Source organism: Lachancea thermotolerans (assembly GCF_000142805.1).
Source record: "Lachancea thermotolerans CBS 6340 chromosome E complete sequence".
Lineage (NCBI taxonomy): Eukaryota > Fungi > Ascomycota > Saccharomycetes > Saccharomycetales > Saccharomycetaceae > Lachancea > Lachancea thermotolerans.
In genome coordinates, this window is record NC_013081.1 from 535708 (window position 1) to 560670 (window position 24963).

At 49.6% G+C, this 24963-nt stretch overlaps 10 protein-coding genes across 10 annotated transcripts; 6 read left to right on the top strand and 4 right to left on the bottom strand.

The window, feature by feature from the left end:
* Positions 1-1264: 1264 nt before the first annotated feature.
* WSC4 (Wsc4p) lies at positions 1265-2935 on the top strand (the record flags this gene model as incomplete). Its single annotated transcript, XM_002553694.1, has 1 exon — positions 1265-2935. One exon carries the CDS (start codon positions 1265-1267, stop codon positions 2933-2935), a length of 1671 nt encoding a protein of 556 aa, XP_002553740.1.
* Positions 2936-3766: 831 nt separating this feature from the next.
* RIM101 (alkaline-responsive transcriptional regulator RIM101) lies at positions 3767-5032 on the top strand (the record flags this gene model as incomplete). Its single annotated transcript, XM_002553695.1, has 1 exon — positions 3767-5032. One exon carries the CDS (start codon positions 3767-3769, stop codon positions 5030-5032), a length of 1266 nt encoding a protein of 421 aa, XP_002553741.1.
* A 166-nt stretch (positions 5033-5198) lies between these two features.
* Positions 5199-7197, top strand: GRC3 (polynucleotide 5'-hydroxyl-kinase; the record flags this gene model as incomplete). Its single annotated transcript, XM_002553696.1, has 2 exons — positions 5199-5208; positions 5294-7197. The coding sequence occupies 2 exons, from the start codon at positions 5199-5201 to the stop codon at positions 7195-7197; spliced, it is 1914 nt and encodes a 637-aa protein (XP_002553742.1).
* A 49-nt stretch (positions 7198-7246) lies between these two features.
* RIX7 (putative AAA family ATPase RIX7) lies at positions 7247-9706 on the bottom strand (the record flags this gene model as incomplete). Its single annotated transcript, XM_002553697.1, has 1 exon — positions 7247-9706. One exon carries the CDS (start codon positions 9704-9706, stop codon positions 7247-7249), a length of 2460 nt encoding a protein of 819 aa, XP_002553743.1.
* Positions 9707-9930: 224 nt separating this feature from the next.
* IRC19 (Irc19p) lies at positions 9931-10545 on the top strand (the record flags this gene model as incomplete). Its single annotated transcript, XM_002553698.1, has 1 exon — positions 9931-10545. The coding sequence occupies one exon, from the start codon at positions 9931-9933 to the stop codon at positions 10543-10545; it is 615 nt and encodes a 204-aa protein (XP_002553744.1).
* A 53-nt stretch (positions 10546-10598) lies between these two features.
* Positions 10599-12692, bottom strand: KLTH0E06050g (uncharacterized protein; the record flags this gene model as incomplete). The annotated part of the gene is made up of 1 exon (XM_002553699.1): positions 10599-12692. One exon carries the CDS (start codon positions 12690-12692, stop codon positions 10599-10601), a length of 2094 nt encoding a protein of 697 aa, XP_002553745.1.
* Positions 12693-13566: 874 nt separating this feature from the next.
* Positions 13567-14475, top strand: SNF6 (Snf6p; the record flags this gene model as incomplete). The annotated part of the gene is made up of 1 exon (XM_002553700.1): positions 13567-14475. One exon carries the CDS (start codon positions 13567-13569, stop codon positions 14473-14475), a length of 909 nt encoding a protein of 302 aa, XP_002553746.1.
* Positions 14476-14550: 75 nt separating this feature from the next.
* Positions 14551-17601, bottom strand: GPI13 (mannose-ethanolamine phosphotransferase GPI13; the record flags this gene model as incomplete). The annotated part of the gene is made up of 1 exon (XM_002553701.1): positions 14551-17601. One exon carries the CDS (start codon positions 17599-17601, stop codon positions 14551-14553), a length of 3051 nt encoding a protein of 1016 aa, XP_002553747.1.
* Positions 17602-18076: 475 nt separating this feature from the next.
* On the bottom strand, positions 18077-20590 carry KLTH0E06116g (Zn(II)2Cys6 transcription factor; the record flags this gene model as incomplete). The annotated part of the gene is made up of 1 exon (XM_002553702.1): positions 18077-20590. One exon carries the CDS (start codon positions 20588-20590, stop codon positions 18077-18079), a length of 2514 nt encoding a protein of 837 aa, XP_002553748.1.
* Positions 20591-22793: 2203 nt separating this feature from the next.
* On the top strand, positions 22794-24638 carry TPO1 (polyamine transporter TPO1; the record flags this gene model as incomplete). Its single annotated transcript, XM_002553703.1, has 1 exon — positions 22794-24638. The coding sequence occupies one exon, from the start codon at positions 22794-22796 to the stop codon at positions 24636-24638; it is 1845 nt and encodes a 614-aa protein (XP_002553749.1).
* Between the last annotated feature and the right edge of the window lie 325 nt (positions 24639-24963).

Genomic DNA, 24963 nt, shown 5'->3' on the forward strand with positions numbered 1-24963 from the left:
CACACCCGCGTTCCCACACGCACTTCCTTACGCCGCTCAACAGCGACAACCCGGCCCCACCCTCGTCGCTGGCGATCCTCTCAGCACACAACAACAACGTCTGTCGCAGCCGCGCTGCACCGAACTCTTGTCCACGTGAGGCCCGCGATGCAGAAGGCGCTTACAAGTCTTGTCCTGCCCAGAACACTCCGGTAGCCCGTTCCCACCGCGATACGAAGGCAAACAGGCAATCCCATGGAAGCACAGGTGCAGCAGGAGAAGTCTTCTCCTGCGTCATCGCGATTGCAACCGCCCGCCGCCGCGGGGCCTTGTGACTGTAGAACATTCGACCTGCATTCTCCACACCTTCTGCAGCGCCTCTTTCCCCTGCGTGCGTTGAAAATCCTTGATTCTTGCCGAATGTAACGGCTAGGCGCTTACCGAAAATGGGGGGCGCATGTTTACGTCCGTGTGTAGCGAGAGAGTATTTGTTTTCATTTTGCCCGCAACGGGTTGCGTAGACAACGGGCACGCGATTCCTTGCATGTGTTATGCTGCACAAGGAACAAATGGCGCGCGGTGGGCACCGGGAAAGAGAGAGACAGAGGCAGAGAGAGGGAGAATCCTAGCTGGGAAACCGGAAGCCTTAGAGCCGAGATGCTTAGGGCCGAAAAAGGACTAAGACTATCGGAATCTGGCTTCGGATCTGGGACGCGCACGGCCGCATGCAGCTGACACCATGCCGGTTGAGCTTGTCTCCACGGATGGCGGTCATCTGCGGGTTGTTCAGGTTGTCTGCAGCTATAAATATAAACGGCAGAAGCGGGCGAAAGCGCGGGAGCAGGCCGGCGGGGGTTACAGAGGCTCGCACGCGCAGTGATCAGGCTTTCCTGGACTACAAAAGCGGGTTTTGGCTTGGAGAACTACCCTGGCACGGCATCGCACGCCCCAGCACAGCACCGCGTCCTGCGCGCAGCACGTGGCGAACAAACGAGCCGTGGAATCTACCGCCGCGGTCGCACAAGGAAACAAGATACAGAACGGTGTCGCCGGGCCGACACGAGGAGCCGGAACAGCAAGCCGGCACAGCACGGCAGATCACAGGATCTGGCGATCACGTGGCGGGAGCGTCGGCATTGCGTTTAGCAGTTGGCAGGAGCTCGCGGATTTTTCCACGTCTTCAGAGCCTGCCGTCAAGGAACCTCGCACCAGGCATCGAAGAATTCTGGCTTTCGCAGAGCATAGGCCGGTATTTTCGCGCGAGCAGAGAGCGCCTGAAACACACATGAATGTCCGCAGCCGGAGTCCCTCGCGGCTGGCGTGGTCGTGCGTGCTGCTGTGGGCGTGCGTGAGCTCGTTCGCGGCCGCGGCGCAGACGTACTGCTCGTCGGAGAACACAGCGTCCACGGCGGCCAAGTGGTGGCAGTACCAGAGCAACGGGTGGTGCTCTGACGAGTGTGCCGGGTACTCGTACGCGGTGTTGCAGGGCCACAACTGCTGGTGCTCGAACACGGAGCCGCAGTCGACGACGTCGGTGAGCGACTGCAGCGACACCTGTCCCGGGTACCACGAGCAGTGCGGCAACGTGGACGAGGGGCTGTTCGGGTACATATACCTGGGCGAGGCGAGCAGTACGAGTAGTGCGAGTAGCACTGTGAGCAGCACCGCGAGCAGTGTGAGTAGCACCGCGAGCAGTGTGAGTAGCACCGCGAGCAGCACCGCGAGCAGTGTGAGTAGCGCCGCGAGCAGCACCGCGAGCAGTGTGAGTAGCGCCGCGAGCAGCACCGCGAGCAGTGTGAGTAGCGCCGCGAGCAGCACGAGCAGCTCAATAATCACATCCAGTTCGACGAGCAGTTCGACGAGCAGTTCGACGAGCTCAACCAGCACGAGCAGCAGCACGAGCAGCGAAGCGACATCGAGCGCAACGTCGCCCGCCTCGTCCGCTTCCTCCAGCTCTTCCAGCTCCTCGCCCCCAACCTCGTCTGAGCCTTCGTCGACCTCGTCAACCACACCTACAGCCTCGTCCGCGGCAGCATCTGCTTCAGCCTCGACAAGCGCTTCGTCGTCTGCTACGCCGAGCACTTCGTCGTCTGTCACTTCTACTCCTCTGACCACCTCGTCTTCGTCTACTTCCCAAACCTCCTCGTCTTCGTCTACCCTCCAGACTACCTCGTCCTCGTCTACTCCTCAGGCTTCCTCCTCCGCGGCTTTGTCCTCGACTTCTCCGCCCTCCAGCAGCCTCAAGCCCACAAGCTCGTCCCGCTCCTCCCCGAGATCGTCCTCGACCTCCTTCTCCCAGAATATGGTCACCTCCATACTCTACTCGGTCCAGACCGTGACGGCTTCTCCCGCCGCCGGCGGCACCTCCGACGACCGCGTGTTCACCACTCAGATAATGACCACCGTATACGCGACGCCCTCCGGCCAACTGCCGTCGCTGTCGAGCTCGAGTTCAAATGCAAACGCCAACTCGAGAAACTCTGGCGGATCGGGCTTCTGGGGGTCCCCGGGCAAGGTTGCCGGCACCTTCGTCGCCGTCGGCGTCGTGGTCTTCTGCTTGGCCCTTCTCGGGTTCATCTTGTGGTACCGCCGGCGCCGTCGGAACGAGGAGGACTTCGAAAAACGCTACAACGACGTCACAGCCCCCGCTGGCAGCAACACCAGTATCGACCCTGCTTCGGCAGGGTCCCACGCCGCGTTTGTCTACGCGGACGAGAAGGGCATAGAGGTTCCGCCTACGCCGGTGGAGAAGAAGGAGACTTTTACCAGACTATCGCAGCCCGCCAGCTTCACAGACAACGAGAGTGGCATTCCTCAGGACGAAGGGCCCGTGGTCGTCGACCAGCGTCTGGACCCGCGCCAGGTGTTCATGCACTGGGAAAACGAGGGAAGCAAGACGTCGCTGGCTGACGATGTGGACTACTCAAGGAGGGTCCTTCGGGTAATTAACGAGTAATGAATAATAAAAACTGTAACAGCAGACTAATATACATTGAGTGAAATGCACTGGGCACGTCGGGGTCCACTTCTATTCTGTCGGTGTTGGAAAGCTTCACAGCAGGAGGACCCTGGGCTTATATCGCCCGCGAAATCCACACATCTTGGTAAGGCACACATAGGCACATTAATAGGAATATAATAATTGTATGTCACTATGTACCCTGGCGTCGTCGTAGATTTCTTAGCACTCTTGCGAACACAGCCCAGGTAACCGCAGCCCCGGCTGGAGCGTGAGCATCCACAGGCCGCAGCCCAAAGCTATCTGCAGAACGTGCGTGCCATACACATTGTTCCTAGTGGCCGGAATTTGGCTGTCCGATTAAGTTTCTTTTTACTTTCAATTTATCGTCCTGTGTGCGGCCGTCTCGTCGTGGTACCTTGGTGGTCAATTCAGTATCCCTGTTCAATCCCTCCGCCTGCTACCACGGACGGCTTTTTCGTTGCGTTATTTCCCGAGTAATCGTCGCCAAAACGCCCATTCACAAAAACTCGTAGCCACTCCCGTGATCTTTATCAGCGTGGACAACAGCCTCACAGTTTCCCGTGCCAGTGGACCTCAGCAAACGTGCTTGACTAATGGCTTTTATCGTTCAATTCCTTTGTTAGCTGGATTTCTCCGCTTTCCCCCGTTCTTCGTACAAGAGTACATTAAAATTTGGTCTCGCAACGAAACGAGGCTGGTGGACCCTACCAACCATGATGGTCTCTAGGCAAGAAGCCATAAAAGAATCACGGCCAAACTGAAGGGTCGGATTCAACTGTGACGAAGCCAACCAACACAAATACGATGGCACCTCTAAAAGACCTTTTGAACGAAGAAGAAGCGCCAGGATACCTCTCGTCTCCACCTAGCGAGGACGAGCGCAAATACTGGGAAAGATCGAGCTGCAGCAGCGACAGCAGATCGGTCTCGGAAGCGTCGGGCTCGGAAAGCGACTCGGGCGCACTTTTAACGTGCGACTGGGACTCGTGCGGGCAGAAGTATGCGCAGCCTGAGCTGCTGTACCACCACCTGTGCCAGGACCACGTCGGGCGCAAGTCCCAGAAAAATCTCCAACTCAACTGCCGGTGGGGCCGCTGTACCACCAAAACGGTAAAGCGGGACCACATCACGTCGCACTTGCGGGTGCACGTCCCTCTCAAGCCTTTCGCGTGCTCAACGTGTACCAAGAAGTTCAAGCGCCCCCAGGACCTGAAGAAACACCTAAAGGTGCACCTGGAGGACGAATCGGTTATTCGGCGCCGCAGGGGCCCCAAACCAAGCTTGAAAAAGGTGTACAAGGCTGCGCAGAGATCACCGGACGCACCTGTGCTGCCCTCCATCTCGTTTGAGAAGTTTTTGGCCGACGAAATGCCGCACTACAAGCCTTACTACACTCCACAGCTGGGGGAACGCCTGCAAACGGTCTTGCCGCCCCCATCCTCCGTGATATCGGCTCCTGGCGAAGTCAGTGCGGCCGGCACCCCAACCTTCAGCAGGTCGCCATGTTCCAATCCACAGGACCTGCGGGCCGCCGCGGGTTTCTTCTCCACCCTGTCTCAGGACATGCACAGGAGATTGCCTCGCTTGCCTCACTTGAACTCTGTGGTGCCCCCTGCTCCGGTATCTCCTCTGACAGCCGCGTCAGCTCCCTCGAGATACCCACCGGTTCTACAGCTGCCTCCAATCCATGCCAGCGTACCATACCCTAACGTGCCATACGTGTCTTCAAGAGTGGACACGTCCGCGCGTCTCCCTCACTTCAACCGCGCTGAAACTTACAGTCTTCACCAAAAGAACTCGGGCGACCAGCAAGGTAACGAAACGCAAGAACAGATTGAGGAGCTGATGTCAAAGCTTGCCCTAGAATCCGAAGAGATCGACATGGCTGATATACTCCTGAAAGTCAACACTATCAGAGACTACTTGATGTGCGCTCTGTTGGAGGAAGAGTACGAAGATGAACAAGACCCATCAGATTTTGCCCCCAGTGGCACTTCCAGCGAGACAGCGAACCAGGGGGCTCCAGTTGAACCACGGCCATTGTCCAAGTATCCCACAGTCATGGTTTAGGCATTCTGGCACCGAGGCGGTAGTAGGTCAGATGATTTATAGTTGTATCATATAAAACGGATTTGGTTTTCATATTTTGTTAATGGTGTTGGCGATGAGCTGACAGCATTTAACCAAGTGGAGTATCGCGCCTCCGACCCTTGCTTTGGAGTCATTCGTGGGCAGCATGGTAAACGGTATGATGAGTTTGTCTTTTTTTTTCCAGGTTCAATATTTTTCTGCATGCCTCATATTTCAGTGGACTAACAGGATGATGATTAGGTGTTCAATCGACATTTGGGCCCAGCTATGACAAGAATGACGACGATGATTCCTCGGATGCTTCCAGCATAACAGCTACATTGAATGATGAGGCTCTTCCTTCCGCAGGCTCAGACAGCGAATATTTCGAAGATGAAGAACACGACGAGGTTAATGGGGGAATAGAAAACGGCTACAAGTGGGAAACATTTAAAGCTGTCTCCGGGGTAAATTATTTTCCTTTGAATGACGGGGCGGGGACAGTCCTGATTGGTTTGAAGCAGGGTCAAGAAGTTATGATCAGCGGAAGCTACAGACTGCAAATAGCGAAAGGCGGTATAAAGTACAACGATATTCACTACAACGCGTCATGGAGGAGCATATCAATATGGCACCCAACATGCTCTTCGATGTCGCCGATATTAAGTTCATATTATGCAGATTGGAACGAGCGGACGTTTATACCGGTTGAGGCTTCCAAGACCTCACTGAAGCATGAAGACTTCGAATGTATCCTGAAAGTCTCTAGTCGCTGCTCCGGGCTTCTCAAAATTGCTGAGCTAAATCCAGCTTTCAAGGACCTTTGGATTCCTCAGGACTACAGGCCAGAAGAGGGTGTCTTCGCCAAACCCTCATTTTGCGTTATCAGCAAAGATACAGTTAGAGATACCACAAATATTGCAGCTCTCAAGATCTCCGAACGTTGGCACACAAGCCTCTCAGATCTCACCCTTTTCCACAAAAACAGTCCACATGACATGCGCGTCGTGGTCTTAGGAGGGAAAAACTCCGGAAAATCTACATTTCTACGTCTTCTGGCCCAGAGGTTGCTTCATACCGGTAGGCAAGAAGACGATTTCCTTTATTTCCTTGATATAGATCCTGGCCAATCCGAGTTTTCGAGGCCTGACTGCATCTCTCTGAGCAAATTGGGAAGTAATTTTGAGTTGGGTAACCATCTTGGACAAGCCGAGGCCGAACAAGTTTTAGAGTATTACGTCGGTACAAGCTCTCCGCACGTTTTCCCCACCAAGTATCTTTCGGATGTGAGCCGGCTGATTGACTCGTTCAGTGAAGAAAATTCCATGGGTTCTGCGCTCCTTAACGTCCCTGGTTGGATTAAAGGGTTCGGTGTGCAAATAATGAATGATGTGATAAACCGTTTTAAACCCACACACGTCGTCTTCATAGACTCCAATTCCAGAAGTGAGGCTTTCTTAAATGAGCTACAAATCGAGTCTACATTTTCAACCCCTCAAAGGGAAGAGTATGAGCCATGTATTTACAAAATCGATGGATACCATGGTTCACCTACTTCTGGGATACACAGTAGGCTTCATGCTCCTCATTTAAGGCTTTTCAGACTGTTGGCTCACTTTCACAAGGTTGAAAATACTAGATCACTTATAAGTTACGATTTTACGCCGTTAGTTCGCAGAGCTCCGCTCCAAGTTTCGTTCAGCCCCGGGCCGATCAAAGCATTTGATATTGTGGATTTTAACGATGCGGTTTCCGATGAAGTCTTCAAAGATATCATGGATGGAAGTATTGTTGGAATGTTTTGTTTTGAAGGCGAGTGTGAAACACATAAGGATGGCAAATTTCCGATTTTAAAACGGGAATGTTTGGAAGAGTCTTTTGTTTCGTTGGGCTTGATCCATTCAGTCGACACTGAGAATTCATGTATTAACATTTACATTCCAGAGTCAACTGTGGGAAGCGTTAGGGGTAGAAAAAACTCAACATGGCTAATCAGAAGATGCAAAACGGCTACGCCTATATGCGAGCTTTTTCCTTCAAGCAAAGAGCTTTCCACTTTCAAATCCTCGGGGCTTCCATTTCTTTCCTTCCACAAACAGGCAAAATATGAATTCATTTGGAAAGTACGAAGAAACATTCTTAGAAGAGGCCATCAAAATAGATAACCCATAATTTGTCGATTATTATAATACAATGCTAATCTCTATTTAAAATTTAAGATCCGTCGGCTTCATCCACCCATCCCATCTTTTTGTTGAGCCTCTCGTACTTTTGCCTGTCTTTGTCGCTTACAGAGGGCTTGACCTTCTTTAGTGCATTGGAAAAATCTTGCATGGTAACGATAACATCTTCGGATGAAGTGTTCAGCTCCCCGAACTCTTTCTCAAGATTGTTCTCTGTGATTGAGTGAACTTCCTCAGTCCTAAAAAAGCTTCTTTTCAGAGCCAAAACTGAGCTCTCTCTTATCAGTGCGGCTAAATCGGCACCTGAAAAGTTCCTACAGCTCTCGTCCCGAATTATTGCCTCAAAGTCCACATCGCTCGATAAAGGAGTTCCATTTGTTCTGGCCAATGTCTTGATAATATCCAACTTTTCCTCGAAATTAGGAAGTTCAATGAACAAGGTTTTATCCAGTCTTCCTGGACGCAACATTGCGGCATCGATCATATCCGGACGGTTCGTGGCACCAATAACGAAAATTCCTCTTCTGTCGTTCAAGCCGTCGAGTTCAGTCAGTAGAGTATTGACAACTCTTGATGAGGACTCGGAGAGAGAGGCGTCCCTCCTCGGGACAAGAGCGTCCAGCTCGTCGAAAAATATCACACAAGGCACGGATGCACGTGCTCTAGAAAAAACTTGCCTTATTGCACGCTCAGATTCACCAACGTATTTGTTCAACAACTCGGGACCCTTAATTGAAATGAAGTTAGCCCTAGACTCATTTGCAACGGCCTTTGCTAATAGCGTCTTACCGCATCCAGGAGGGCCCCACAACAGTACACCGGCCGGCGCGCTTATACCCACCTTTTCGTACAATTCTGGACGCTTTATGGGCTGAACAATTGCCATGTTTAGCTCAATCCGTACTCTGTTAAGGGCACCGATATTAGCCCAGCTTACATCGGGAACAGTTGCAAACCCTTCTCTTTTAGCAGTTGGTTGAATGGTTGGTAGCGCTTTCAGAAAATCCTCGTATCTTATTGAGAGAGAGGCTAACTGTTCCTCTGTAAGCGGCTCAGGGAAACTTTGAATAAATTTCTGAACAGTTGATAATGGCAGTGGATCAATCATATTAACAGTGTTTTTAGGTTCTTGACTGCCATCGCTTGTAAGCGTTTCATCGTCAACTTCCATCGAGGTAGGCGCTAGAGATGCATAGGACTGAAAAATTCTCTTGATGGCACAAGTTCCAGCTGCAGTACTTAAAGCTTTCAAATCAGCGCCAACAAAACCTGGAGTTAATTTTGCCAACTTCAAGAAATCAATGCTACCGTCAATTTTCAGAGTTGACGACATCTTCTTTAAGATGTGTAACCTTGAAATCTCATTGGGAACATTAAGACAAATCTCCCTATCAAACCTCCCAGCGCGCCTCAGGGCTGCGTCCAAGGAGTCTGGTCTGTTAGTTGCGCCAATGATAATTACTGGCTTACCTCCAGTTTTTTCAAAAGACAGTTCATCCATTGATGTCAAGAGCTGAGCCACAATTCTCCGCTCCATTTCTCTCTGAGCCCCACCATCTCTTTTTGGTGTGATTGCATCGATTTCATCAAAGAATACCAAACAAGGGGCGAGGCTTTTTGCCTCTTCAAAAAGATCTCTAATCTTCTTCTCACTTTCACCTGACATTCCGCTAACAACTGAGGGTGCCGAAATTGAGATGAAAGGGACTTGTAATTCACCAGCCAAGGCATTTGCGATCGAAGTTTTACCGCAACCTGGGGGGCCATGGAGCAAGACACCACGAGGAGGTTCAACGCCAGTGGATGCAAAGATTTCAGGGTGTAAAATGGGTAAACCTATCAGCTCCATTAGCTGCGCAACAACATCATCCATACCACCAAGTGATGATAAATTTGAGGAAGGAGGCGACCTATCCTCCTGAGTTTTTTGCCTTTTGGGCTTAGACCCGGTTTCTTTAGCCCGCTTTTTTGAAGAAAGCTTTTTGTCACCGTCTTCCTTGTTTTCCTCACTCTTTGTTGTCGCCCAAATACTAGTTATACTTTTGTTCATATCATTCGAGGTTGGCGTCACCATCAAGTTTTGCTGGCTTAAGCTCTCACTATCTAAGTTCATCTGGTCATCTTTAGATGTCTCATTAGCGAAATACGCTGCAAACTGCTCCTCCTCTTCTTCTATTGCTTGCTTAAGTACTTTGTCCACAGTTTTTTCGAGAACCACTTTCTTCACACGCTGCAGTGAGAGGTCTTTGGATTGCACAAATGCCAGCACTTCGCCGAACGAAAGATCCCGGGCTAAGAATATGTCTGAAAAATCATCCTCGGCTGTCTCTTCCTCGTCGGCGAGTTCTTCCTCCTCCCTTCTGGCTTTTTCTGCCGCATTCGCTCGCCGCTTTTCGAGAGATTTTTCATCGAGCATGAGATATATCAAGTCTGATATCTTGTTATCAAACCCCTGTGACAGCGGCGCCTTAGACTTCCTAGCCTTAACCATTGCTACCGACCAAAACCTCAGGTGATCCGATCTCTGTAAAGCCCGCTGGACCCTTCACTGCTTTTTAGTAATTTTGCAAGAGTTGATGCGATGAGATGTGAAGGACATCAATTTTTTTGACGAAAAAAATAGGAAATGCGGCTTACGTTTACAATTATTCATACGAACAAAGCTAGTTGTGAAAACTAATCCCTACCTCGACTAATTGGGTGCTGAACAGTTTAATGGCGAGTCGGGGAATCACTATTACCACAAATAAAGCCATCACAACTTCAAAAAGCACTCTCATCTTGAAACATGACAAGTTTCTCCCGCCAAGAAACATGATTAATGAGTTTCCTCATGACGACGTGTTAAGAATGTGCTATCGGCGTCACATGCGTCTAAAGCCATTCATTTCCCAGCGCTCTATGATTCAAACAACATACGTGGACTACGTTCGATATAAGTACAAAAACGAGGATTACCCAAAAAAATGCAGGGCAAGTGGTATAGCACATAAAACGCCAGTCCAAAGTGTTCTGCAGCAAGCAGAACTTAGTCTAAGGTTTTGCCTTCAGGCGGTTATGCAAGTTAAGAAAGGGGTGTCTGATGAAAGATCTGTTTCCAATGAGATCAGACTGTCTAGGAACATGCTCAAAAACATATTAGCTATTGAGCACGAGAAAGCCAAACTAATTGCACAAAACCCGCGCCAAAATTACCCAATCTTGAGAGAGGCATTTTCGTACATATCGCCGACGGCGCACAAGTCCAGCTTGCTTCTGCGGTTCAATGCATTGAGAGAATTCGATAGATGTTTGATAAGGTTCAACATGTGTATGGGAACTAAGCTTTGATTTAGGCGTTGTCTAAATCAGGCGTTGCGACATCTTCATAAGAATACAACATTTTAATAGAGAGGACCTGCGATGATTTCTTGTTTGGGGTTGTGGCGGGTCTCTAAGGCAGAGTTTCGATCAAGCTCTTTCTCCGCGACGACTTGCATCCCTTTGGAAGAGAGGTAAGCTCGTAATATATCGCGTGCTTTTTTCATTAATGGAACTTTAGCCTCGGAATATGTCAATGTCACTGTACTGCCTTTGACGGAGGTTTCAATGTCAAACCCACTTTTGAGAGGTACGACGAGCTTGTTGGTGAAATCTTCAACATCCTTGATCTTGGCATCAACCGTGATTTCCCTCTCAAGCGCGAAGCGTCTTACAAGCTCTTTCGCAGCGTTGACAGAGTTTTGCTCATCTCCTCTAACTTCAAATATCACATTCTCTCTTGGACATGTTGTTGGGAATTTAATGTAGACTCCTGTTTTCTTTTCTAGGTCGCTCACAACATCTTGCATGAAGTTGCTATTCTGTAAAAAACAGTGACGGTACTGGCCTGGCGAGAGATTCACAAAAGTCCTCGCTTGCATTTCGCTATATTCTGAGACCAAACGCATCAATTCGTCCCTTGCTTGGGATATAGATTTTTGGTTTTTGTGGGGGCAGCGTATAACAACGTTGTTGCGTCTTGTGAAGCCAATATTGATGTATGGAACTTGGTAAGTATTGGAAAATTGTATGAAAACATTGTATCTTCTCATTATGGTTTGTATAACTGAACCGCCAGTGCCGATCACGGGTCGGTGATACGAATCTGGAATAAAAAACGAGTCTTCCGCAGGCAGCTCGTCACTTAGTAGTCTGACGCCAATCTTTGCTGCAGCGAAAGAGTTCGAAGTTAGCACAATACACATATTGGTCTGGTCTTCTCGTAGCTCCAGCGAGACTGCGCACTTGGCGTTTTCTATGATCTTCGACATCTTCCCATTCTTTTTGCCCGAGATGAATTCCTTGTAGTCAGGGTGCAGCTCAACAAGGAAGCGGATCTGAACATCATCCTTGAATTCCTCTTTTTCAAAGCTATCGATGCACTTGCTGACATTATGTGGACTTCCCACTATCACACAATTTAACGCGTTCGGTAGGAGCTGAAGGATAATGACTTGGTTCTGGGAAGCAAGCTCGCGTAGCTTTGCAGTTAAACGCCCTTGCACTACATTCCCTTCTTGATCATGGATTATAATCTGTGCTTCGTAAGCTGTCATTAAGAGCTCAAGTGTCAGTTGTTTCATAGTTTGTTCTATAACTTGAATAGACCCAGCAACGAAATCAATACTCGACTTGTTGATTTTAACATAACATTGGTATCTGGACATTATATCTGTGAGCTCGCGTTTGCGGAACATTTTCAGGTAGTGGAGCTTGGTTTCCGAGATGTTATAAATGCTAGAGCACAAGATGCTGTTTCTCGCGACCCCAACCATCTGTTCCAGCTTCTCTTTTGCCAGGAGGTTTAGAGAGTGCACTTCATTTATTAGAAATATATCGCTAGAATCTTGCGACCAAAGTTCCGGGGTGACCACCTCGGTTTTGTAGATATCGAGGATGTTTTTGATGTTCAGCTGCTCATTGCCCACACATGATGGTAGCAGGACGGGGGACTCAATCTTTGTATACTCAACGAATCTTCCTTTCAAAAGAGCGACAAAAGCTAGTACCTGCGGCATTGCAGCCGCAACCAGGGACTCCAAGCCCAGGACGTACAGCAAACGTTGTTTGAGTGGGTCGGGAAACGTGGAGTATAATTGGGTACTTGCAACAACAGCCTCAACCCCCAGTGTGGAAGAGAGTTCCATGAGCTGCCTGCTCTCTTGAGTTGAAAGACGCCGTTCCAGCGGCGTCTCGAATTTGACAGTTGGTTCCGCCGGCGAGGCGCTTTGAATCGAGCATTTGCACCGTATACAGTTCGGAAATCTCTCAAAATCATGTATCACCGCCTCTCGAGGGATGTCGCCCAAAACCTCTTGCTGTTCATCATCCAATTCTAGGCGCTGAACATGCTCCTTCTTAAGACTTTTCCACAAATTTTGGGACGTGAATTCGGAGTTTTCTGGCTTGAAAAAAATCGTTGTTTCGAACGGGTATAGTGCAATTGTGTTTGGCATGGTACTCGACACGGCACTTGCCCTTACACTGCTCTCGCCTGTGACCTGAGCTCTTGTGCCAGTCTTTAATATCGAGGCTAATAATACTCTTCTGTGAAAGGTAAATAAACAAAAGCGACAAGGAGGGTAACTTTGATTTTCTATACAGAGGCAATAGCTCACAGACTGGTTGACTAGGAAGTTTCTGTGGATTTCAAGCGCTGCAATGTCTGATATTTGAAATTGCGGCTTATCTGTTAATCAAAGCTAGTGAGTAGTATTTTTCTCGCTCTTGAGCAACGCTCAGACAACTGAACAGTTTTGGCGAAGCGGGTTTCTAACAACTCGTAAAGGTACTGAACTGTATAAAATCTAGCACTGGTGCGATATTCATAATTCGGGCACTCTCGTTGCTTAGTTACATTTCTTCGACACTTAAAGCGCTTATGATCACAATATCGTACAAGCTCTGGTGGTGTGGCGTTACTGTTGACAGCGCAGTATAGCACGGTAAGTGAGCTGTTTGGGCGCCAAGAGGACTTCCAAACGTAGAACATGCGGTAGGTTGAGTGATCCCGTATGCGATCGTTTGTCGGCCTTATCCGGCGGAACTCTCATTTCAAGAAGAAATTGAAAGGTAATTATCAATTATGAATCAAGAAACAACTGACTGTATGAACACTGAATCAAGTGAACTTCTTGGTCTTCAATGGCTACTGTTAACGATGAGCCAACAGTACCATGCAACGCATCCGGTCGGTCTAAGTCACGTGTGTGTATATTTTTCAGCTAATGATTATGAGTATTACCCAGCTGGTAAAAAACGCGCTTGGGTCATCGTGAGCAGCGCCATAAAACAAGCAAGCAGAATCATCCACAACCTCGCTCAAGAGCCATGCCTCCTAGGAAAAGACGCACGCACAACCTAAAGGGACTACGTGGCTCGCAGGACCAACAGCAGTCGCACAGTTCATACTTCGCGACAAGGTTGAAGCCCGAGCAAGTCGGAGCTTTGGTACACGATGAAAGCGATACCATTTCGTACAGAGCATACCTAGTGCAAAACTTCATCAGGTCAAGCGAAATGATGGACGCGTTAATGACTCAGAATGTTCCTCTGCCGAAAATCAAAGCACCGCCGATATTCCGAAACCCAAACGTGGAGGAAATGAAACGGGCGGTTGTTTCTGAAAGGGAGCAACTTGATGCTATTGAGAGCCACCTACAGAGCTATGCCATCGATCTTCCAGATGGTTATCATCAATTGAAAGAACTCTCTATGCAAATCGATCTATCCCAGGATGTGAGCGATAACTCAATTCAAGCTGCTGAATCTGCCTACAAAGCTCAAACCGGCAAATACACGCAAGACGACCGCATCGTAGTACATAAGGACAGATTTCCTCAGCTGCGAGGTGACCATTCTAAAGCTCCTCCAGATTATTGGGAACGGCGCTTGGATATACTGGCTAGCCAGCAACAAGAAGCTCTGCGACTCAAAATAATGCAAGAGGAGGAGGAAGAGCTTAAACGTCGCACAGAAGAAGAAAACAGGCTGCGACAGAAACAAGAAGAACAACGCCTTTATGAAGATCCGTTTCAACAGCAAGCTACACATGCGCAGCCAATGGCAGGTCCAGTGACCGCCAACCCTGGTATACCGGACCCGCAGCCTGCGCAGCAGCCTTCGGACCAGCCTCCACACGCTATGTTAGGCTCGATATTTGGCGACATGAATGGGGAAAACTTCAACAACGGGTTTGAGGATGATGAGTTTGCTGACCTAGATACAGCATTTTTTTGATAGTGTGTACGTAATACATACGGCCCTTTACGTAACAGGATTTCGGTACTTAAGCCTAAAGTTTTTACACAGTTCTCAGCTTGGAAAAATGGTGTTAATTTGGCGTATAAGTCTGCCGCTCGCAAAAGCTATGGTTACAAGAGTTACAATCACCTGAGTGACAATCAAGCTGAGACTTGCAAACATAAACCGCGGGCAAAATATTTTCCACACCATCAAGTGTCTTCTAAAATGTGTTACCCACACAAATGAGCTCAAACAAAGCACGGTGTTGTAGATTAGAAGCATACCGCAATTGGAGACAATGCGAGCCAGAAGTGTTTGCGGTTTCAGCACGCTGGGAGGCTGCTTCCATAGAGTTAATAGAGCCACTGACAGGGCGACAATGATATGAGGGCCAAAAGTGTTCAGAACTATTCCCAAGTGGGTGAAGGGGAATGTTATTCTTTCTGTCAATATGAACCCAATGTCCCACTGGACCGCTGGAATTGTAGCTTGGTGGCCAGTGGAGAAAAATTGCTGGTAGGCAAGCAACCCCATACTAACGGGCCCTATCAAGTTTTCTTTCAGTTTCAGCAGATCAAAAATCTCCAACATTGATAACAACTGAGTGCACATAAGAGATAAAGATAGCTGCGCCATAGGCTTGTTGAACAGCATGATGCACATGAAGAAATTCAGGATCAGCAGGAAGTATTGAGATCCGTAGGCGTTTGCGTAACCCAAAATAGTAGCTTGCTGTGACTTGACATCGTTGTTGTGGATATTTATCTTCACGCAGAGCGGGCCCATTAGCCACCCGATATTTGCAGCGACAAGTGAAAACCCTGCAATAATCCTAGAGAGCGTGAGCTTGAAAATCTTGACGTCCCACGACCACGTAGGAACGGTGTTTTCCATTGCGCACACTGTCCAGTACACGAAGTTTCCAAGCAACACAAACTTCAAAAATTGGCCAATCCATATCGGAGCAGCGGCCTGGTAGGAAGAGCACACGTTGTAGTATCCTTTTATGAGAGAAGGTAGGTAGGCCACAAGCACTAAGCACAAAGACAGACACCAAGGAGAATAGTTGTTAGCTGTAGTGAAAGTTGGCGTACAATATTCGCCTTGTTCTTCTCTACAGATTGTGATCATTGATGAAATCCTTGTACAGGCTATCAAAACAATTGAGTGGTAGCTTCCCACAAAGCGAGCAAATTTCCCAAGGGGCGATGACTCGGTTTCAGAGGAAGACGAGGCGTTAGAAGACGAAGATCCCCGCTTCTCTCCCATGGCGGCGCTGAGCAGGGCTGTAGTTAGCTTTCTTTTGGGCAGAAACACGAATTCATAGAGAGTTAGCATCCCAAGTGTTGCAAGAAGAAAACTAACTATTTTGTCTTCCCAAATTGTGAAAGAGTTAGAGGTGAATAGAAGAGCGTGAAGAGTCACACACATTGCCGCAATACGGGACCAATAATCGGAAAGGTCTTCGATGAACTTCACAGTTATCCAAGCGAAGTTGTACCGATCAAATAAAGGTATGAAGCATCCAACGATAATTCCAACCGCAGTAGCAAGCAAGCTGCACCATATCCAGTTCTCAAGGAATTTGGGCTGGTGCAAAACGTGAAAAATACCAATAAAACAAACATTAGATACCAACGCCATGATTGTTATGGATGGTACGAGCTCAGTAACCATTTGGCCAACCACAATTGATGGTATTAGCTTCGTAATAGTTATCAACAGTACCAAAGATGCTGTTAAAAGAATAATTCCTGTTGCAATGCTGAAGTAATCAAATCTGGCCCATAGATCTTTACAAGACTCCAGAAATATCTTCTGATATTCAGAGGCCTGTAGTATGTCCTCAAGTGACTCATTGAGCAGCTCGTTAAGGCGCTCATTTTTTTCAGCTGCTGTAATCACCCTGCTTATGTCTTTGTAAGCTTTTATTTGGTCTAAAGCGATTTTGCTGTATGATCTTAGTTGCTCTTGTGTAGCAGCTACTTCTTGGATAGGCCATCCTAAGTTATTGAAAGGAATTGGCAAACCTAAAAGCAACGATAGTGTTGGCACCAAGTCAATCTGGTTAACCTGTCTGTAGTTTTCGCCCAGAGCGCTAATGTCATAGAATTGCTCTGGTAAATGGCTCCACATGTTGGGTCTCTTGGAATGCAACCATAAAGCAGCCTCTAGCTCTGACTTCGAGTCGCCTCCATGGTTACCGGTATGATCCATGCCGTGGTCTCCCATCACAACTAACAAGGTGTCATCGTCGATTGATTCGCAGATCCTCTTGATGAATTCATTAGCCTGCAACTGCTTCTCTTTCATGGTGAAATGATTAGGCCCATATTTGTGACCAACGTGATCAATTCCCAGCATATGGCCTATAAGGACGTCCCATTCTTCGCTCTTCTCGCTCTTCGCAAAAAGGTTGTCTTCGAAAAATCTGATAACGCCGTTATCAACTGTGTCTAAGTCCCAAACGTTTAGAGATTCAAAAGGCTGGCTTGCAGGGGACAAAAATGGGTTAAAAAGATTATCCCATGTATCGTCACCAGCGAAAAGAACGCTCTGATTGTTCAGAAACATCTGCTTAATCAGATTATCCTCTTCGATTACCGCACCATTGAAATTGGACCCTGCGTCGATAAAGGTCGGCAGAGAACCTGTTGTAAGGCCCTTTAGACGCTGTAAAGTTGTTGTCGGTGGATCTGCGATAAATTTTAGCAGAAGCGATGAGTGTGTTTCAGAAGTAGCATTGTTAAAGCTGGTATGCAAAACATCCAGATTGTTGTGAAAATAGGAATTAAAGGCGTTGTCTGCAGGATCGACTGGAATCGAAAAATCGAATCTTAGTGCATCTATAACCAATATTACGCACTTTGAAAATCTTGCTTCGTGATCTGCGCCGGTGGCAACGTTTTCGAGAACGGTTCGGGTAAGTAGAAATCCCCTAGCGAAAAACGCTATAGCAATGATCTGTAGTACCGCCAGGGAACCCATAAGGTATATGTAGAGTCTATGGGTGGTTTTAAACCTTTGGATCCTCGATTTGAACAGCCGCTTGTCTTCAATCGAACTACTAAGCATGTTCTTCTTTACATAGTCCTCATTGGTAGAATCAATTGGCGGCATGGCGCCTCCCCAGTCTTTGGTTCTTGGCTTTCTTCAGGATGCGCTAATATTCAAATGCAAAACCTAAAAGACCCGAGTTCATCTCTTGAATTAGTGAAAAGTGATAGTTTATTTTCACGCGGCTAAAGCAAATGAATAACTCAAAAAGTACCAAGTGCACTGTATTCTATAAATTTGTTATACATCTCTTCCTCTGTAATCACAATCAAGTTATTGTGGAACCTCAACTGCTGTGGAAGATTTTACCGCAGTGCCAATATATTAGTAGATCATTAGGTTAATGGTAGTACTGTAATTCATTTCAAAACTTGAAATGCTTTCAAACACACTACCTCTGATATAGAATTTCCCTTGAATGTAATTTTATCTTCAAGGAATGGGGCCCGGCCGCCATTCCTGCTCGTTGACTTCGATTTTTTCATTGTATCCGTCCACTTACTGGGAGAATTAAGTTATGGGTCGTTAAAGAATGGGTTCATGAAAAGGAAGAGGTATTTTCGTTTGCGTCAAGAGACGCTCCGCTATAACTAGCAATGTTGCTGAAAATGTTCATGGGGGAGTCGCTCTTTTTATTAAACGTCGTAGATTCCAGGAGCTGGAGAAATTTTCCAAGCGAGTTCAAACTCAGTTGCGTTACAGCGTTATTGTAATAATCCGCATATCCAGGCCCACAAATCTGCATCGCGTCATGCTGTTTCTCGAGATCGATGTCGTCTAGAACTGCATACTGCTTGGTAGAAATGAGCAAGACTCTAGCGTCAAGGAGTCGAATAAAGTTACGATTCAAATCAAGTGATTTGGGCGGCAAAAATTCCATTTTCATGCAGTCACTAGAGGTAACGACCAAGGCGCGAAGTTGGGACACGATTTTTTGGAGCAAGGGTGCCTTTTCTAGGTCTCTTTCAAAGTCAGCTCGTTCTTGAAGATAGACAAAACGTAGAATGATCCCGTGTATCACTAGGGTCGTACGATTGAATATGGGTGACATTGTGTTGGCCAGAATATATCTCATAGCGCTAGGGGTCACTTCGGCTAATCTGCCAAAAGCGTAATCTCTATAGTATTCGAACAGTTGCAAAAGAATTTTCATGGAGTCAAACAGATGGCGTTCAAAATTGTAAAGAGAATCCACCGCATTTGAGAATTTGTACTCTTTCTCGTAGTAAAACATTAATAGCGAAGAGTTGGAGAGCTGTTTGATCAAAAGCGCGAATCTTGTTTGAAAAACAGCGATCTGCTTGACGGAACCGATTCGCACCGGAATATGTCCTGAGTTGCACAGCAAGTACAACGGAAGATTCACATCAATCTTGTACGCAGGGTCGGCATCAGGAAACCCGTCCTTGAAAAATAAAGCAAGCCGTTCGTTTTCGTGAACCTTGTTGTCCAGAAACTCAACGTTGCTTGGATGGCTTTCCTCTATATCGCATAGTACTTCCATGAACTGATGGTTTTTCAGAAGCATTATGTGGTAGTCTAGCTCGATCTGGTCATCCAAAGGAAGCTCTCGCAACGAAATAGCTCTATAGTCGTCGAAGACTTGGTAGTGGTCGGAAAACTGGCGAAGTTGCCTTGCCTTAACGAAAGGCTCGCCACCCCGAAGTGTATGCTCATGCAAACTAATAGAACAAATTGAAAGCCACAACTTCCGGCGATAAAGCTTTTCTTGCACCGTAGTTGCGCCTTCTGTCATCGTGTCGATCGCGTTAGAATACAGGTTCATTCGCGAAGCAAGGTACACGGTGGCCTCAAGCAACTCCGCGTTGGTGACGCCAATCAATGACCAACCGTCACTTCTCTCGAGAAGCAGAATTTGGCGTAGATAGATGAGACAGCATAAAATATCCTCAGAGGGGTTTTCATACACGTCAAGTAGCTCAAGACACCTTTTGACCAAGAGCAGCACGTCGCGCGGGACCGCGTTTTGGCGCAGCCACAGCTCAGTCTGTTTCTTGAGTAAAGCGTCACGCTCGACTCGGTCGTTGTATAGACAGAGGCACACATAGCCCATCCGAATAGCCATGAGTAGGATTACGAGGTGCGTAATCTTTGGATGGTGGTCTGCAGAGCCAAATTTCAGGCGCGCCGCGCCGCATGAGTCCCCGACCACAAGGTCCTGGAAAGAGCGCTCAAACGTCTGGATATTGAGAACGGGCACGGCTGTGTACACATTCTGGTAAAACTGCACTTTATAGGTCTCAATGGCCTGCATGGACGGTAGGGCGCTGGAGATGTCGGCTATGAGCGCTGCGCAGGAAGCCTGGAAGTCCTCGGAACGAGGCCCCTGGAAGGCGCGGGTGCGCGGAGTGCCAGGCGCAAGTAGAGAGGGCACCGGAGATGGAGTCTTCAAGGAGTTCAATCGGGGCACTAGCAGGTCGTGGCACTGGACAGTGAGGCTGAACCACGCGTGGCCTAACCCGCTGGACTGTGGATTGCGCGCGAGCTGCGGGCCGCAGGCGACACAGGACGCGGCGAATTCAAGCAGGAATGGGTCTTTGTGGAGATGCGAGTCGAGGTCCAGTGTCGTGTGGAAATGTACTTTGAGCGGTTGGCCCGAGATGCGCGTGTCTGTGTCGAGAGAGCCGGTAGGTTCGAGCGTAGGGAGCGACGCGAGCGCAGAGCCGTGCATGAAGCCGGCCGGGAAGTCGCGCAGAAGCCCTGAGCCAGCAGCACCCGCGGTGCTGCAGGCGCTGCTCCTGCCGCTGACATCGACGCTGACACTAGTGCTCGCGCTCGCGCTGGCGCTGCCAGCGCTGCCCGCACCGCCCGCGCTGTCCGCGCCGACGCCTTCGATCGTGCCGGTAGACACCGAGCGGATCAGGTGCTTGGGAGGCAGCTCATACACGCACGGGATCGCGAGACGCACACACCGCTGGCATGCGGGTTTTTCCCTCGAGCATTTGCGCTTGCGCTGCCGACAGCTTTTGCAAGTGAACATCGCAGCAGGCTTTTCCCTGGGCGCCTTAACAGCAGGAGGATTTGAAGTCATCACAGCATTTCCAGGTTCACGGCGGCGACACAACGCCTTTGAATTCGTCGGCGCCTCGTCCCGTCCGCCTATGCCGTATAAATAAATTGGTCAGCGCGGGCCTGCGCGAAGACGAGGCGAGGTCAACATACCATCTAATTGGAAAGAGAAAAAAAAAAAAAAAAAAGCTAAGAAAAAAAATCATAATGACCTGGAGGCCCCCGCCAGTTATTCGAATTGCTCATCTTCCGCCCTCAGAAACCGCTCCACGGAACTGCGCTTGAGTCTTCCCTCCCTTGGAAAAAGCGTCCCGAGATGTGCGCGAGCAGCAACTCGCTAAGCACTAATCTTACTGCGTGTTTCGCGCGCCTAGACGGCCGCGACATCACCACCCGCATTCTTTTGATAGGTCCGCGCGGTCGTTCGCTACAGCATGCGTCCCGATGCATAAAGGTGCATTGCCCTTGTCCGCAGGTTTCTCTGTGTGCCGCACCTGATCTCATATGTACCTGCATACACCGTAAAGCAACAGGCACGTAACAGGCATTTTCCAGGCACTATTCAGGCACTTTTTAGGCGCAACGATAGCACCCTAGCCCGAGGACCCGTTTGTCAGCCACTGCGGAACCTGCAGGGAGGAAACCCCGACGGGCGCGGGGAGAAAAGTTTTCCGCACCTGCAGGAGCAGAACGCGAGCGTCGGGCCGAAATCGAGGGCAGTGCTAGCAGTGAGAGCTCCGTGCCGAGAACTTCTCGGGCGTATTAGCTGATATCCGTGAGAGCGCGTGATTGCAAACGGTCTGACGTGACTCGTGCACGGGTCGATCGCCAAACGCGTCTAAGACGGTCGCGTGCGCAAGCTGGAGGAACGTGAATGCGCACAATGGGTGCCGGATCGCCGTTGCAGCAATGTGGGGAAGCTAGATACGGCGCGTAGCGCGTGGGGAGGCGCGGTTGCGTGATACGCGGCTGATCGGGTTTGGTCACGTGACTCATCGGGCCTCGGAATCCTCGGCGCGCAGGTCAGGACCGCGTCTAGAAAGTTCTACGGAACGGCAGTGCGCTTTTCGGCGGGGATTAGCAGAGCCGGCGGAAACAGAGGCCGCAGCACACGTGGTGCCCACGCACGGCCCAGTTTTCGCTTCGCGAAAGCTCCTGCCTCGGCTACCGTGCAGGACCTTCGTACTGTGTGGTGCACGGGTGTCCTGGAACAGGTCCCACCATCAGAGGACTGCTGTCATTCTGGGCGTCGCCAAGCTCCTCCTTGGCTTTTTTTTCTGCTCTTAAGTACTCCTAGCTGCTGGGCTCAGGGTCCAAGCGCCCCTGGGGACATTACGGCGCATCTGTAACCTTAAACCGGCACTCCCTGTTACATGGCCGCGCTGAAAAAAATATACTACGCCGAGCGCGGCGGAAATTCGGAAGTCCACAGCTGAGCGGCTATAGGCCTCGGCGTCGCGCGCGGCACAAGAGCCGCGCGCGACGAGCCGTATTCACGTGATCACGGCGCGCCTGGGCCGTCCGCATGTGCCGCGGTGCTGGGCGGATCTGCAGCACAATGCTGTGACACAGCAGGTATACGGGGTGCGGACTCGCGATAGTAGCTTCCTGTTTCGCCGCTTGGCGCACGTGCCCTCAGATCCCACGCGCCGCTTACGGATAAACAATCACAAAGCCTGCTCGGTCACTAGGTACGCACGCAGAAGCGAGCTCCTCGCTCAGGCTCACTCACGGAGCACCGCTACCCGTTGTTCACGCAAACGCTCACAAACGAGCACACTCGCCACTGCTCGCTACCGGGAGGGTAGCCGCGCCTATCCGCAATCCGTCCCAGTAACCAGTGGTTGTCTCTAAGCTTTTGCGCCCCTCTGTTCAGGCCTGTGTGTCGCGCGGTCAACGGATTCGCGGATGCGTTGCCGCAGCCGTTCCGTTTGATCTGCCGTGCGGTTGCTTATAAATTTTTTTTATAGCTTGATGAGCTCTAGGTAGATAAAAGATGGGATGCATTTAAACATCCGTGAGGTTCATAGACCTGATTTGGCACCATAGGTTGATTCGCTCGAACTTTGTCTTGTCCTAGTTCTATCCTCTACCCTCTCCCGTGACCAGTTTAATTTTTCGGGGCACTGCGCGAGTCACCAGAGTTTTGTGCAAAGCATTTCCATCGATACCAAAGAACCGACAGCAACACTCGCTCCAGTTTACGTGCCATCTGCTCTCAACGCATGTCCACGTCACTATCCTCATCTAGCTCCTCGGCTTCCTTCACGCACGAGAGGGGCGCGGGCGCCGCCGGCGCTGCGAACCGCGCGTCCTCCGACGACACTCGTTCCTCCGCGTCAGACCCCACTCTGAACGCCAAGATGCACTCCTTCGATACGGCCGGCAACACCGGCGTTGCTGACAGTGGTGTCATGGCGGACGACGTACGCAGCGATACTGACGTCCTAAACGAGCGCAAGCGCCACAGCGCGGCCTCGGCCAGCTTCGAACAGGATCTCGAGCGCACCGGTACCAACGCGACCTCCGAGACGCACGCGGCCATTAACCGCCGCGTCAGCCGAATTCTTTCGGGATCCCAGAACGAGGTCGAAAAAGTCAAGGTTGACTACTCACATTGCCCACCCATGGGCGGCGGCAGGCCGTTCCCACCCACTCTGCCCAGCAGGGAGCCCTACGAAGTTGCCTTCGACGGCCCTGACGACCCCATCCACCCTTACAATTGGCCCATGCGTAAGCGTGCCTTCCTGTGTCTGCTGCTGGGTCTGAACGCCGTCACTGTCGCCATGGGCTCATCCATCTTCGCGTCCGCAGTCCCTCAAATCTGTGCGAAATACCACGTCGCGCAGGTTGTGGGCGTGCTCGGAGTTACACTGTACGTCTTCGGCTTTGCAGCCTCGCCTGTTATCTACGCGCCACTCTCTGAGCTGTATGGCCGTCAAAAGCTTCTTATCATCTCGTCGTTTGGCTTCGTGCTGTTCATGTTTGCAACAGCCACTGCCAAGGACCTCCAAACCATCATGATCTGTCGTTTCTTCGCGGGCTTCATCGGCGCCGCGCCGCTCGCTATCGTGCCCGCCTGTTTCTTCGACATGTTTGACAACGAGACCCGTGGTACTGCCGTTGTGGTCTTCGCCATGGGTGTTTTCATGGGCCCTATCTTAGCTCCCGTTTTTGGCTCCTATATTGTCCAGCACACTACATGGAGATGGACCCAGTACTGCGTGGGTATGTTCGCCGCCTTGGTGACAATCCTTCTGGCTATTTTCTACGAAGAGACCCACCACCCAACTATTCTTGTCAACAAAGCGCGCCGCATGCGCCAAATAAGTGGGAACTGGGGTATTCGTGCCGCTCACGAGGACGCTGAACTATCTCTCAAGGAGATCGCCCAGAAAACTGTCACCAGACCTATTTACATGTTAGTCACGGAACCCATTCTGTTTGCCATCACCTTGTATCACTCCTTCGTGTATGGTATTCTTTACTTGCTGCTAGAAGCCTACCCAATTGTTTTTGTGAAGAAATACCACTTTTATGTCAACGGCGAACTGCCCTACATCGCTTTGCTGATCGGAATGGGTGTGAACGCTGCTTACAATATTTGGGAAGAAAAATCATATGTCCGCAAGGTGCGTGAAAACAGTGGCAAGCCGCTGCCCGAAGAGCGTCTGAAGACTATGATTTTGGCTGGTATTGTCTTCCCTATTGGCATTTTGTGGTTCTGCTGGACTGGCAACTACTCTGACAAGGTTCACTTTATGGTCCCTACCGTGGCTGGTTCATTCATTGGCTTTGGTCTTATCGGCATTTTCCTACCCTGCTTCAATTACATCATTGATTCTTACTTGTTCTTATCCGCGTCAGCCATCGCCGGTAACACCTTCATGAGATCTTCGTTCGGTGCTGCCTTCCCTCTGTTCGCGGGTTTCATGTTCAACAATATGGGTGTCAACTGGGCCGGTTTACTGCTTGGCCTCTTCGCCCTTGCCATGGTTCCAGTGCCTATACTGTTCATCAAGTATGGTAAGGCCTTGAGACAAAGATCCAAGTTCGCGTTTGTGCTTTAACCACTTCATAATCAGGACCTCGATCCTCCGACCGATTGCGTGATGCACAGCGTTCTTACAATATAATACCCGACTGTTGTCACAAACATTCACAAAGCTTAAATAATGCATCTTTCAATTCTAAAATCTTTCAAATAATATTTGCCCTCATCGTGAAGCCATCTTTCTTGTGAGGGGCGGCTTTCCCAATATCAGCGCGCAGCGTTTCCTCGCTTGGCAGCGTATCTCATCAATGCACTGAATCAGATCTGAATCCCCTTGAGAGCATATCATGCCATTGTCACTGACGGGGTTTTTAAAAACGTGATCAACCTCGAGTTTCTGC